General features: G+C 49.5%; 1 protein-coding gene across 1 annotated transcript in view; it reads right to left on the minus strand.

The window, feature by feature from the left end:
• tspan7b (tetraspanin 7b) overlaps nucleotides 1-15,253 on the minus strand; it is a 45,461-nt gene continuing 30,208 nt past the window's right edge. The window contains exons 2-8 of the mRNA XM_036545735.1: nucleotides 10,916-11,104; nucleotides 9,540-9,614; nucleotides 9,185-9,280; nucleotides 8,656-8,811; nucleotides 7,622-7,705; nucleotides 5,792-5,874; nucleotides 1-2,607 (exon numbers count right to left, since the gene is read on the minus strand). Coding sequence (XP_036401628.1) covers nucleotides 5,806-5,874; nucleotides 7,622-7,705; nucleotides 8,656-8,811; nucleotides 9,185-9,280; nucleotides 9,540-9,614; nucleotides 10,916-11,104 — 669 coding nt within the window. The 3' untranslated portion in view covers nucleotides 1-2,607; nucleotides 5,792-5,805. The remainder of the gene's footprint in view (nucleotides 2,608-5,791; nucleotides 5,875-7,621; nucleotides 7,706-8,655; nucleotides 8,812-9,184; nucleotides 9,281-9,539; nucleotides 9,615-10,915; nucleotides 11,105-15,253) is intronic.

A 15,253-nucleotide genomic window follows, 5' to 3' on the forward strand; every position in this document is an offset into this window, starting at 1 on the left:
TGGCATTTTTAATGACCCATTTATTAATACAGAGATCACAATTGTTTACAATATCAACATATGTTGTTGGCATGCTAGCTGGTGATGACGGTTTTAAAAAGTCTATACAAAGTCTTCTTATTCTGCTTGTTCAGCTTTGGATTGTGTGATTGGTCTAGCCTCTACAATGTATTTTTTTCTAGACTTAATTGCAATACTGATCCACCACACACATGAAACCGCTGCATCTGCCGTGACAACTTCAAAAACAAGGCAATAAACACATATACAGAGAGTACAAAGGGCTGTGTGTTGAATATCCCCCAGCCTGAGTTACGCACATCACAGTATTATTAAATAAGTTACAATGTCAGTGACTTCAGTGTTCTCCGCCCACACTGCCCCCCACCCCCCTCTCGCCCCTGCTTCCTAACGCCCCCTCCCCTCAGGGCCCTGTAGCTCAGGGAGATCTCAGACCCTGACAGCTGACAGCTCTGGAGTTTATTTATTCGTTATTTAGAGAATGTGTTAAATGATAATTACAGAAAATCAGTCCCTTTGGGACCTTTAAAAAAATAAATAATTTTTAGAGTTTTTCAGGGTGCGAGACTTCCTCATCACCATTAAATCCTACACTGCATGCAGCAGGCAGTTCCATTCCTTGTCACGCACTCCAACTACGAATAAGTCTCAAAGTCTGGACTCTTTATGCTGCCTAGGCTAGGGATTAAGGAAAGGGCAGAACAGCCTTGCCGTGGTGCAGGATGGGAAATTCAGTCTATTCCTCAGGTGAACTAAGCGCTGTTGGAGGACGGGCCCAGCTTCGCTGACATCATCCAGGCAACCTGCAGCCACCTGACAGATCACAGGGTGCAGCCCCTGCTGACATACCCAGCCCTACCCTAACCCCGTTTTCGGTTAAAGACATGGCTGGTTCGACCAGTAGAGCTCAGCTTGCACTCAAGGCCAGCGCTGTAACTGCTGAGCTACTCAGGAGCCATAGCTGCTGTGTATTTAACAATGCAGTGACATCACTTTTTGCCCAGGTCTTGTCTCTCAGTTAGAGCTTGAAGAGAGGGCAAGCAGGTGGAAAACAGGCCCCGTTTCTGGCCCGCCGCTTACAAGGGCACCGCAACAGCGGACGTGTGAGCAAGAGGTTGGGAAGCTCCCCCTCTCCATCCCCATCGCGGCGTTCCCGCCGCGGAGGGCTCCGATGGGCGGAGACGCGAGACGTCCCTTTTTTGGACCGAGCGCTTCGGCGCGCGGGGCGTTGTGCCCCGGAGGCTCCGCCGCTCGAGGCGGGAGGCATTTGCATGAGAATCGGCGGCGGGATAATGGGGGAGGGCTCCGCCGCGCCATCGCTCTCTCCCCGTCGACACTGACACTGATTACAGTGTTAAAAATCCTCCTGCGCACAATCAGCCCCTGCGGAATGAGTGATTCCGCTGATAACAATGAGGCTGGCTGTCTCGTTAGCTCCTCCAGGTCTCTCCCTGTCGGGGAACAAAGATCCGGCCCCGCCTCGTCTCTCTACAGATCCCGCGAATGAGACGGCCCTAATCAAAACCAGAGCGCAGCGCTGACCCAGTTCAGGGCGGGCTGTGCAGATTACAATAGATACATTAGGGAACATGTACAAACATACAGGTAAAGTACAGCAAAAGCACAGTAGAGTGTAGCCGAGTACGGCGTTAAGGCCTCGGGCCACTGCTGAATCACAACACTGAGACACAAGAGGGGTGACTCAGTGTAAGCGTGGACAGGAAATGCAAAACACTGAACAATGCTTCAATGCCTCTAATTAAGACTCTGCATTCAGGCCAAGGACATCTTAAAAAACCCCTAAAGAACTTATGTGGGGGCATGGAGGCAGAATGGCAGAGGTCACTGAGCACTGGACCCAACTGAACACAGACAAATCAAAAAGGTTTTAAAAAAAGCAACACAAACACATCCATTGAAAGCCACTGGCACAGTTCATTTTGAGCAGTATTAATTCTGAAACAGGTTGCTGAAATGTACTCCTTATAGCAGCAAAAAGCATATGTGGTATGTTTCAATAAGGAAAAAAAAACATCTGTAGTTTTTATATATATCAGGGACTACAAATCCCATCAAACATCACATCTTTAAAATGAGTATCCTTTTGTTTTCAAGTATCTCTAGCTATATATTATCACCGTACGGTAAACTGGGGCTGAAAAGATGAAAACAAACATATTAAAGCCACTTTTTTGTTTGTTTAGTTTTTTTTTACATTTTCTTAGAAACATGGTCAAATGCTTTAAAATGAAAGAGTGGACACTAAGAGTCTCTGCGCTGCATGCACATCCATGAAAGTGCTATACGTATGGGAGCGAGGCCTTTGCTGAAAAGTTGGTGTGCTCGTCTTTTCTTTTCTGTGAAGTTAAGCTCAGTAAAGAAAGAAAAACTGTTTTCATGGCACAACTGCGTGTTAAGGAATGATGCACTACAATAATTTACAAATAAGAGAGGGAGAGAGAGGGAGGGATGGAGAAAGAGAGAGGGAGAAAAAGAGAGAGGAGATGTAAGTATGGAGTGTGCTAGCATTCTGGGAGTATCCTCTCCTCAGCCATCCAAGGTGACGTATGCCTCCTCTTCATCATCCTGAAAGATAATAATAAACATGATCAGACAACGATCTCCAGGCGCATGTGGGAGGGGACCTTCTCTGGAGAGTGTGTGCTGAAAAGGGAGGGAGGGAGTGTCTGCGTGCGTGTCTGAGTGTATATGCAATCGTGTGTGTGAATGCGTGTCTATGGGAATGTGTGTGTGTGTGTGTGTGTGTAAGTGTACACATGTATGTCTGTGTGTGCGTGTGTGTGTGAATGTGTGCCTGTGAGTGCACCTCTGTATAAATCTGTGGGTGTGTACGTGTGTGGCTATGTGTGTATATCTGCGTGTGTGTGTGTGTATGTATGTGGGTCTTCGTATGTGTATGTGTATTTGTGTGTGCGTGTGTGTTAATGTGTGCCTGTGAGTGCACCTCTGTATAAATCTGTGGGTGTGTACGTGTGTGGCTATGTGTGTATATCTGCGCGTGTGTATGTGTGTATCTGTGTGTGTGACTGTATGTATCTGGCTGTCTGAGAATGTATATTTGCATGTATCTGTACGTATCTGTGCGTGCATCCCTTTGTGTCATGCTGAACTTCCTCTGTGACAGCTTGTGCCTGTGTCGGCAGGACTACCCCCAGACACTCGGGTTACGAGTGACAAACGCAGGGGGCTGTTGCTCAGCCCTTGCCTTTCTTGGCTCTTACAGGCGGCTGCTGGACTGCCATTCGTCTGTGGCAGTGGCAGGACTCCAAAGCCTGAATCAGGGCCCTGACAGATGCTAGGCGAGGGAGGGGTTGGAGAGGCTGGATCTGTCTCTCATGGTGAGAGAGGGTCTACTTAGCGCGGCGCTATCTCCGTTTGGTAGCTGCCGTCGCTGTCCGACTGCATAGTGGAGCTGCGCTCACCACAGGGGAGCCCACCTTGGCACGTGCGCCCTGTGTATCGCCTGTGTGCCAGCACCACACCCCCCGCCCTGTGCACCGCCTGCCTGTTGCTGTCGTGATACACTTCCACCCCCCCCTTCACCACCAGCCTGTACGTGTTCAGACTCCGCCGCTCTGATTTACATCCTCTCACAGCTCTGCTTCCATGGCTGCCTTTGCAGCATCTTCCACATGTGGCCGGTGGTTGCATGCAGTGACTTGGAAAATCTGGGGAAAACTAGGGACGGCTCAGCACGCTCCTCTCTCTGGCTGCCTCCCTGTAGACCTCCACATCTGTGCTCTGTTCTGGCTGTTTAAACAAGCCCCCCTACACACACACACACGCCCTCCCCCTGACCCCCCGCGGAGCGCTGGTGATCTCTCCCATCTGCTCCGCCCCGGTTCAGGACCTCGTCCGTCAGAGCGTCTGAGCGGAGGAGGCGGGAGGGGGGAGGGGGAGGGGAGCGGGCCTGCCACTTTAAAGCATTATCATAGCAGCCAGCCCCCGCAGACGGAACGTAATAAATCGGAGAGTTAATTGAGAGGCAAACAGCATTATTTATAATCCTGAGCAGTGCTGTCAAGGCCTGGCAATTAGAGAGACTGGAGGGAAGGTGTGAGCGAGTGATAACCAGGCAACTCTGTGGTTATCACGCACACACACACACACACACACACACACACACACACGCACATGCGCACATGCACAGGCACAGCATGAACATACAAACAAGCGCGCACACACACTTACACCAGCACACGTGCATACACAGCACGCACATTCAGACACATGCACTCGTGTGCGCACACACACATACACACACACACACACACACACACACACACACACTCACATTTGTACTCGCAGACATTCACATATGTGCATGCATGCACATACGCACATACACACATGCGCACCCATATGCACACAAGTACATGTGAACATGCATGTACACATACTTTTGTACACACTTGTGCATGTACGCACACACATACGCATGCATACACACACACACACACACACACACACACACACGCACACACCATGCCTCTGCCACTCAGACAGCAGGCAGCTTCAATAATTAATCTCCAGTCTGGTGGTGTTTTCCTCTCCCCTCATCACAGGCTCCATTTCCATATCAGAGCCATGTGTGGCAGGTCCATTGCTCTTGCGCTCTCCCTGCTTCTCCTCTGCTCTCTCTCTCTCTCTCTCTCTCTCTCTGCGTTTCTGTTCTCTCTCCCTCCCTGCTTTTCTCATCTGCTCTCTCTCTCTCCCCCTGTTTTTCTGTTCTCTCTCTCTCTCTCGGTCTTTCCTTGCTTTTCTGTTGTCAATTCAAATTCAAAAATGCTTTATTGGCATGAATTAAAAAGCATATAATACGCACATTCACATAGCAAGGCTACATTTACACACATATGTGCAAATACATGTACATACATAAATGCGTACAATACATTTAAAAGAAGGAACACGAAGAAAGAGAAAAAAGTAATAAATATCTGCTGTATCTGCTTTTGCCCTTTTCATATGTGAATAGCAGTCCAAGTAACCCAGCAGATTGAATGGAAAATGTATTAGTGCAGCAGAAACATGTATCAATGCTGTGGGAACATGTATCAGTGCAGTATGGATGTGTATCAGTGATGTGTGGATGTGTATCAGTGCTGTGGGAACGTGTATCAGTGCTGTGTGGACGTGTGTCAGTGCTGTGTGGATGTGTGTCAGTGTTCTGTGGATGTGTGTCAGTGCTGTGGGAACGTGTATCAGTGCTGTGTGGACGTATGTCAGTGTTCTGTGGATGTGTGTCAGTGTTCTGTGGATGTGTGTCAGTGTTCTGTGGATGTGTGTCAGTGCTGTGGGAACGTATGTCAGTGCTGTGTGGACGTGTGTCAGTGTTCTGTGGATGTGGATGTGTATCAGTGCAGTGGGCATGTGTATCAGTGCAGTCGGAACATGTATCAGTGCTGTGTGGACGTGTGTCAGTGCTGTGTGGACGTGTGTCAGTGTTCTGTGGATGTGGATGTGTATCAGTGCAGTGGGCATGTGTATCAGTGCAGTGGGAACATGTATCAGTGCTGTGTGGACGTGTGTCAGTGTTCTGTGGATGTGGATGTGTATCAGTGCAGTGGGCATGTGTATCAGTGCAGTGGGAACATGTATCAGTGCTGTGTGGATGTATATCGGTGAGACTCAGTATTAGGGAGACCTACTCGCACAATGCTGTGCCATCTCATCCAGAAGAGTTGATACAATGGCGTGAGTGCATTCCCATACCTGGTGTACGTGTGAATGAGGAGTCAATACTCACCTGCTGTCTCACTGCTACACCATCTCATACTGATTGGCAGTGATAAACCTCGACAGACAGCAGGCCAACAACATGCCGATCAACTGCAGAGAGAGAGAGCAAAGAAGAGAGAGGGAAAGTGAGAGAGAGTGAGTGAGGGGGGAGAAAGAAAGAGGGAGAGCAAGAGAGAGAAAGAGAGAGTGAGGGAGAAGGGGAGAGAGTGCATGGGTAAAGAAGACAGAGAGAAAGTGAGAGAGAGAGAGAGGGGGAGACAAAGAGAGAGAGAGAGAGAGAGAGAGAGAGAGAGAGAAAGAGAGGCGTTGTAATTGACAGCGCAGACAGCTAAAGCCCACAGCCTTGCTGACCTCACACTTTGAAACACACAGGGCCCCCCAGGGCTCAAATCGGTAACCACCCCCCCCCCCTAAAATGTACAGCTTGCATTTAACATCAAGGCATAAAACAAACAAAAAAATACGAGAAGCCATTAAAAAAATGGTGTTGCGAGTTCCTAATTACAAAAGCTTCGATCTACCCTGAGAAAATGGCAATTAAATCCCCTCGCGCTAATTAAAATGATTGGGGTTTTTTTCCCTTCCGTCAGCTACAGGCACCTTGTATTACACCACCAGCGGTGCACAGGCGGCGGGTAAGATTAATTCCTCTGACATCTTTTTTAATTAAAACAGAAGGAGGATCGTCCCGAGGCCTGCTCTCCGCCCGGCGCCCGCCTCCCCCCCCTCCAGGCCGGCCCCCTGGCCCCATGGCCCACCCTTGTCCCCCAGGACTGGGCCCCGTCAGGCACTGTGAAGAGGGATTAGGCGCATTAGAACAGGGGGCTGCCTTTAATAGGTGTCATTGATCTCCCTTGCCTTTTATTCCTGATAACATTTACAGTTCAATTAATGGCTCGGGGATTCGGAAAGAAGGGGTGGGAGGGGGAAGGGGGGATGGGGGGGGGTGGGCTTGCGCCGTGGTGGGCCACGTGACTCCTAACGGCCCCGGCAGCCCCATTAGGCGCGAGGCGCCAGCAGGGTAATGGAGCGTGCTGGCCGAGCCGGGCGCAGCGAGGGGGGCCTGCCCCCGCACTTTGTTCACCCAGGGAGAGTGGAGCCAGGGGGACGAGAGGAGGGGGAGCGGGGGGGAGGAGGAATGCGCGTTTCGCCGTGCGGCGGCCAGCGGACGCGATGGACCCGGGCCCCGAGCGACGCAGAGAGGGGGGGGCGGGGATAAGCGGCACGCTGGCCAGGCTGAGACCCCGCGGGCCTCTGCGCGGCGAGCGGGCGAGGGAGGCCGCGATAAGCACGCAGGGAGACCGCGCCGCAGACTGCTTCCGTATTCACCGCCACACCGCCGCCGAGAGAGCCGCTGCATAACAAACCGCGCGGGCCCCCTTTCAAACCGTCACAGGCCCCTCAGCCGCGGAGGTTTCTCGTGCGCCTCCGACCGCGGCGGGGTGGAATAAATTTGCATGTCATTGAGGTGCCACAAGAGAGAGAGCAAGCGCATTTGACCGCATTTCCTCTCCTCTTTTACCCCGGGTTTCAGCCGAAGCCTCTCCGCGTCCGCGAGGCTCCGGAAACAACGTCCGTCAAACAGAGCAGGTCTTCGACGAGCCGCTATCGACCCCCTAACCAGCGCTGCGGCTATCGGTGTACTACCTGTCTGGGATCAACGATTGAGCATCGTGATGGCAGAAAGCAATCTCCCCAGACGATCTCGCAGATCAATGGGGCCAAATCGTTTGCGGCTATTCCCCTGCCGTATCCTCCGCAGCACGGAGGAAACCCCCTGGTACTGAACCTGGCCTGTCCTTATGGGACAGTGAGCACCGCCACAACTGCCGCTTACCTGTGAGAAGGCGATTCCAAACGCCACCCCCGCAATGATGCCCATGTTGGTCTCGATGAAGGACGTCACCAGCTCGTAACAGCCCTGTGATGGAGAGAGCACGTTAGCGTGTAACAGGTGACGTCATTAACCACCCGCTTAGCTGGCGGCTGTGTTCAGTGCAGCTTGTGCAGCTTACCAGCACATGCTCCATTCATGCAAGTGTTGCACTATTACTGAGGACCAGTGCGAACCATACCACCACACACCACCATACAAGGCTATCTGCTCAGGACAAGGTGTAGGGGAAAGTCCCATTTAAAGGGAGAGACAGAGAAAGGACTACATTTCTCTGGGTAAGAGAAACGCTAATGGTATTCAGCGATAATGAGGGGTGATAGAATGTTTCTCTCGTCGACAGCATCGGCACGCCTCGCGGGTCTTGTTAGCTCTCAGACGGTGTTAGCGCTCCGCTGAGATATGGGTGGGCGGGCTGCGCTGCTGTCAGCCTGAAAGCCCAGCTCCGCCACCACAGAGGGCTCCAAACCTCTAACATACGGGACAAGCTGACTTGTAGAAAAAATTGAAGTTCCAAACAAAGAGTCGGGGGGTGAATTTTTAGACAATCCTCCAAACAATCAAAAAACCTGTCCCGTCCTCAGATATAAAAACCCCCTCCCCAATTCCTTTTTTGTGTCATCTGTTTGTGGTATCCTTCCCCTGTCTCCCACTTGTTTCTATTCCTATGTATGATGCCCAAAAAGGGGCGATAGAGAACCTCAACCCACAGCAAGGTGCAGCCCCTCCGTCAGACTCCACGCCAAAGATCTGCACCCCTACATCCTTATTATCAGCAACACACCTCATTGTATTTAATGAGATGTACTGGGGGTTAATTCGGGGATGAAAAGTCTCATGTTACATGAAATCTGAGCCCAGTTTTTGACTCCCATTTTTTTGTATCCCGGTTATGTCTTTTGGATCTCTCTTGGCTGCGACCCCTGCGGTGTCACAGTCTTACAGTGACCTTGTCCATTCTTGTGCCTGTCACTGACCTGCTGGTGGACCTTGGTGGGTGCGATAGTGGCGTTGCGGAGATCCTGGGGGTTGCAGTCAGAGAGGTTGGCACAGCAGCTGACAGGAAATCCGTTGGAGGGATAGTAAACGCTAGTGAACCAGCTGGTGTAGTTCAGCACTCCACAGCAGCGCAACTACAGAAAGACAGAGGGAGAGAGAGAGAGAGAGAGAGGGATGAATTTAAACGGAGTGCTCTGTAAAACCCCTGTACCTCAGACACTCTCGTCCAGAGTGATTTACATAGCTTATGTATCGATTGTATGTGCACGTGTGTGTGCATGCTTGTCTGTGTGTGGGTGTGTGTATGTGTGTATCCTTTACATATCCATTTTATACAGCTGGATATTTACCCAAGCCGTTCTGGGTTAAGTGCCGTGCTCAAGGCAGCAACGACTGTTCCCCACCTGGGAATCAAACCAGCAGCATTACAGCTGCAAGCCTCCTCACACCACTGCCTGCACTGAATGAGTGTCTTGCGGCTCACTCCCGCCTCTCCATGGTACTCACGTTGCGCTGGACGTTGTCCACGGCCTGGCTCCTCTCGTCCTGGGCATTGTAGTTCTGCACCGCATCATTGTATGTCCTCAGGAAGGTACCTTTTATCTGCAGGGAAAGGGGAGAGTCACACACAGGAGCTCACACAGGAACTCAGTGCCAACCGCTCTCAAATAAAGCCGATTACCAATACGCTGTCCTGTATTCTTGATTTGTGTCTGCAGTTTGCCTGATTTAAAGTGTTGTTCGGAAGGCATTATGTTGCTTAAGTAGCTGTTGCTGACGTGAGACAGATGGTGGCCACCCCAATGAATTCTGGGTACCCATGATTCAGTCTGCCTCTAAGACAGTGGACAGTGACACTCACCTCATGACGAAAGACAAAGCCGGAGATGCCAGCGACCAGCTCTGCCAGGAACACCAGGGACAGGAACATGGCATACTGCAGGGAAGCAGAATTGACAGCGTGACATGCACACTCCAACATGGGCTGCAGAGACTGACACCGCACCACGGCAGGCATCATATTCCCCCTTCGGTCTGCACCTCCTGTGCTGCTCAAGTGAATTTCATTATCTGCAGCCCTGATCCTGACACATTCATTTGGGGTGGGGGGGTGGGGGGGTGTCAAGAATGCGTGCGTATGTGAGTGTTTGTCCGTGTGTATGTCTGCATCCGTGTATGTCTGAACGTCGGTGTCTGTGTGTGGTTGTGTGTGTGTGTATGTGTCTGTGCATACCTGCGTGTGTGTGAGGACAGCAGCGCGCAGTATGCGGGATGAAGGATTCCTTCACACTGTGCCTTGTAAAGGCCAGCTGCTGTTGCACTGTCAGACACTCACAGAGAGTGATGTGAAAAATCAAAATGCCAGAGAGCCCAATTAGAATGAGACAGCGAGGGAGTGAGAGGAATGAGTATGCGTGAGACAGAGGGAGGGAAACAGAGAGAGAGAGAGATAGAGAACGTGAAGTGACTGTGCTGATGCTCCCAGCGGCTCAGTAACAGCCCCGCGTTTGTTAATACCATTCATTTCCTCAGCGCTGCCCGCCTCCCCTGTGGCCTATGGCACTGTGTAATGACGTGTAGTGAGGATGTCAACTGTAGCTTAACTGTAACCATTTAGAAGCACCCTGACTACAGGGGGGGCGTACACCACTTCCCCGCAGTATGAAGACCACCCAAGCCCATGGTTGGTGATTCAGGTCTCAACTTATTTATTCTAAGAGAGGGGTGGTGGTGCTCCTGCAAGAGCCAATGCTAGATACAAATGACCAGTGACAACTTACCAACAGAACTACACATTTGACATGATTTTTGCGACTGGACCATCACAACTAACCAACACAAAAGTAAGGGGCACAGTTATAAGAAAATGGGACCTGCATTCATGACTCATCCTCATAGGGTTATCAGTTCAAATTCTGATTGGGAATTTGTCAGTAGTTTCTCAAAATGTGCAAGACGAGCTGAATAAATGAATGAATGAATGCATGAATGAATCTCCAGTTCAGTAGTTTATATAATACAGGTTGTGCCAGGTGGTCCTAAAAAGCAGACAAATGGAGACAATGCATAGAATAGTTTCCAGAATTTGTAGTGGAATCAGAGACTCTCGGAGAGCTCAAGACCAGACCTGACACCGCCCTAGGCACGCTCTAGACTGTTGGCAGGATGACTAGCCTGGGCAAGGCTCTTATCAGTAAACCTCTTATGATGTCATAATGCCCGGATTGCTTATCTCACCAGCTTGAGCATCCATGGGCTCCCGCGGCAGGTGGCGAAGCAGCCGAACAGGCCGAAGACGATGATGGTGGTGCCGGTGCCGATGAGGACATAGGGTGCGTTGGTGGAGTTGTCAGCGATCAGAGAGATGTAGGGTCCCAGCATCAACTTCCCCCATACTCCAACCGCAAGGAGGATGGCCCCGGTGATCTGCGAGAGGAAGAGAGGGAGCCAGACAGGCGGGGGGGGGGGGGGGGGGGGGGGGGGGGATCAAGAGGGAGAGGGGGAGAGGAGGAGAGGGAGGGAGGGGAAAAGGTCAGCACCTTAAAGATGCTGTTCACACCAGCCGCCTCAGAAACCACTCACAGCTCCGCAGCTCTCCTTGCGCCTTCTGTCCAATCAACACACACCAAAGAAAAGAGACTAAGAGAGTGAATCACTATGGCGTGATCACTATGGCCCTAACCCTTTAAGGGCTGTTTGACAGTTTTTCTGCTTTTAACACTTTAATTGTTCTAATGACATTTTTTATCTTCTGTTAGTCCATAGTACATTTTCTACCGCTGTATTGTTTGTCTATTTTTATTTATTTTGGGTCGTTTAAAAGCGTTTTGTAAATACACTCTATAATTATTACTGGTACTATTAGCATTATTAAGTGCATGGTGGGTTGGCGGTGATTCGAGGAGCCGTTGCAACTCCTGTCTCTCTGCCCACACAGCAATACTGAGTATTATTCGGTGCTGTACACGGTCCTTTGCTGCCATCCAGTGGACAAAGTGAGGTACACCTAAACAACACATTTAGTGTGGGCTGTAGACAGAAAAACGCTAAACTTTTGTTATTTGTGTTCATTACTAGACAGACCAGGAATTCTGTGTATCGATGAATGATTTATTTTCTTCGATGTTTCCGAATAGCAAGTGCTGGCTACATATCCTCATCAAGCATTCAAAAAGAAACATACAGATCCAGCTCATAACTCTACGATGCCCCTATACAGAAGCACAACATATATTTTTAGTAAATATACAATTTTTATACTATATTATTCTTTCAGTCAGTTCTACAAGAACATCTTACAATGTGTCTGCTCTGACAGAATGTGATGATGCATAAAAGCTGTATGTATGGCCGTCCTAAGTCTACACAGAAGATGTAGCACTTATAATCACAGCAGCAGTCACTTTAGGAATACGTACCAACGGTACTTCTATGGTGATTGTCGAAAATATTCAAATAGGAGTAAACATACATCAGAGTGGACTTATTCCATTTTATCTCTGTAGAGCACATGGTAAATGATTCAGAATAACCCTAACTGATCAATCAGAGGATCCCCTGAAGAACACATAGAGACTGAGCTACGCAAAGAGCTGCAATACTAAAAAAAGCTGGGGGGATTTACCTGGGGTTTCACCTAAAAAACCTAAGCATGTGCACACGGTAAAAAGTGTTGGATCTTACAGTTGACAAACACCCTCTGCCTACCCACTCACTCTCTCTCTCTCTCTCTCTCTCTCTCTCTCTCGCTCAGTCAACAAGGACCGCACTTCTGTTTTATCGCCGGGTGTCAGCGGATGAACTCAGATACCCAGACGGCTGCTTCACCATCCACCTGAGTGCGTGGGCGCGCTTCCGATTAAACCACTTTTCACTGCAGCGCAGAGAAGCGCAGGCCCTCCACGGGACCTCTCTGGCTCTCATAACGTCATTGTTTCAGCGTTTACCGTGTGCGCACTTAAAAATCAAGCGCATTTAAAAAATAAAAAACAAAAACAAAGGAACGCGCTGAAAGGTATGACGCAACGCTCTACGGGTGCTCGGTGTGTTACACGGGAGGTGAAAGGACTGCTTTGGGAGGCGCACGCTGAACAGTGCCCATTCCATTTTCTCCTAACAATGGACAGAGAGGCGGGTGCGAAAACAGAATGGGTAAGAGCCACTTCGGTGTTATTCACTGTACGTTAGCAGACCGCGCTGTGAATGACGTAAGACAGCATTACATAATCGCTCCCTTTCTTCCCGTAAACAGTTTGACCCATCCACGGACTGCACTGGCTCACCGAGGAGGCGGCACTGCGGGCATGCTGGAACTATTCTATGCTGGCAACTCAGGGCTGAGACAGAACCAGCCAGAGACCAGCAGGCTGAGAAAGGTCTGGCGACTCTGTTGGGGGGGTTTGCAGCTTTGATGATCCGCGGCGTCGGTTAAGTACGGGACGAATACTAGTTGATACGTCGATAGTACAAGACATTCCACGACTAAAGATAAAAACTCTGGATGCAGCAAAAAAGATGGGATTGGAAAGATGCCAAGAGACTGTAAATTCTATTCAGGTGTGATATCTAATAAAAGGTGTGGTCTACACCTTTCACTAAGACATCTGTTTGGTTCCTGTAAATGTAGCCCCCTCTCTTCCCCAGCACATATTTTGACACTAGACATAACTCACGCTCCTTCATGACAGTGTTAATCATTAATGATAAAAAAAATCACATTGACTATAGCTACACACTGCAAAAAATCTATTTCCAAACTGAATTAGCATTAATGGCAGAAATATTATTACACATGCCCTTTAAGATTGTATAATTCACAGTGCGTAATTAGACATGAAACCTTGTTTGATTGAAAAGTGTGATTGCCTTACAGCTTTATTTAATTTAGAATTGTGCTCACATCTCTGAAGCATTACACATTCTGTGGAACAGTGGCACGGTGGGTGGATGATGCTATGGAGTAATTATGGGGACCTACAGTAATTACTAAGGACATTAAGCACGCCGGATTGCCAGGAACCATTCTTAGGGTTTCCCTATTGGTCAGTCAGCCTCATCATCACTTTTGCCCAGCCCCACGCCAGAGCAGTAGCCCAGATCTCAGTGCCCGGCAACGCCTACACCCACATTGATCTGAGGCGATGCAGTAATGCTCTTTCATTTAAGCCCTGGATTATTAATACTTAAACAATTTTACATTAACACACTCTCTCATACATTATACATGCCAGATTTTCCCTCATTTGGACAGCCACGCATGCACAAATCGGCCAGCCATACAGTCGCTACATGTGAAACTGTGTCTTGCTAACGACACACCACACCGCCCATTTCAGCCCATGGAATAAGGCATGCTTCAGCTGGCCTCCTACTTTAATAATTTACAGAGGGTGCTGGCTGCAATTTAGCATTTTCTGCAAGTCTGAACAACTTTACCCCCCCCACTGATTGAGACAATCAGTGCTACAACATGGTCCTGCAAGGAGGGCTATTAGCACCTCACTATGCTTATACTGGTGATTTTTATGGGGTGATACATTTCTGAGTGTACACTGCCACAGGCATGAGATGTCTGATGCAAGCACTCCAAAAAAGAGAGCCCTTACACAGCCAAGGGCACTACAGCAGCCAATGGCTTTGGAGCAACAATACCTTCTTCTGCCAGAAGAGGGTACTGTGGTCTGCACTCCAGGCCTCCAGCCAGTCCTTATCCAATCCAGGTGCTACTCTGTGCTAATAATGGAGGCAGCTCCACCTTGCTAGACAAAGAGCTGCCCAGCCCATGTCCACCCACCTGCAGTTTTTAGGATCAGTACTCTTCAGAGAGGAGCACTTCTCTTCAGAGCTAAAAACTCTTCAAACCAGTTCACAACTGTTAGTTAGCATGACTAACATGCAGAAAATCAGGGCTTCTGTCCCTTGCTGGTGATGGGCTACGACAGGTGACTAAACTTGGGTTGTTAGGGTGCTGATTATCTTTAGGCCATTACCTTTAAACAGCAATCCTTTCCTTCAGTGTGAGATTGTAGATGCCTCCTCCCCCAAGACCTCTCTACCAGCCAGTTATTTTATTTTATTTTATTTTTTTGGTGAGGAAATTGAGACATGTTTAACGTTGCTCCCCCTGGCACCTTCGCTCAGATAGCGGACCAGATTCAATTAGCGGCCGTCTTTTCCTGCAGCATTACACGGCCAGGGACTCTGCACTTGAGCATCCCCGCTCTGACTCGTTAATAAGCAAAAGTGCATGCAGGCGTTATTTAACATTCAGCCACGTCCAGCTTTCATTTCACCAATAATCATGGGAGTAGTGAGGGGGGAGGGGGGCTGACCCTTGGGTTTCCTCCCCCCTTTCAGCTGCATTAATTTTTAGACATAAAAAGCGAGACGGCAAACTCATTTTCGTGACACAACTTCGGCTCACCGGTGCAAACCACTTGCCCGCCACTTGCAAGAAACCACACAATTTGAGATGCACCCAAGGTTTTCCTGACTGCCCAATGACTGCCATGGCATGCCCAATACGTGGCATCCCACACTCGTTGACTAGGAGATCAATGAGCCACTCTGGACTCC

The sequence above is a fragment of the Megalops cyprinoides genome, chromosome 14 (assembly GCF_013368585.1).
Source record: "Megalops cyprinoides isolate fMegCyp1 chromosome 14, fMegCyp1.pri, whole genome shotgun sequence".
NCBI lineage: Eukaryota > Metazoa > Chordata > Actinopteri > Elopiformes > Megalopidae > Megalops > Megalops cyprinoides.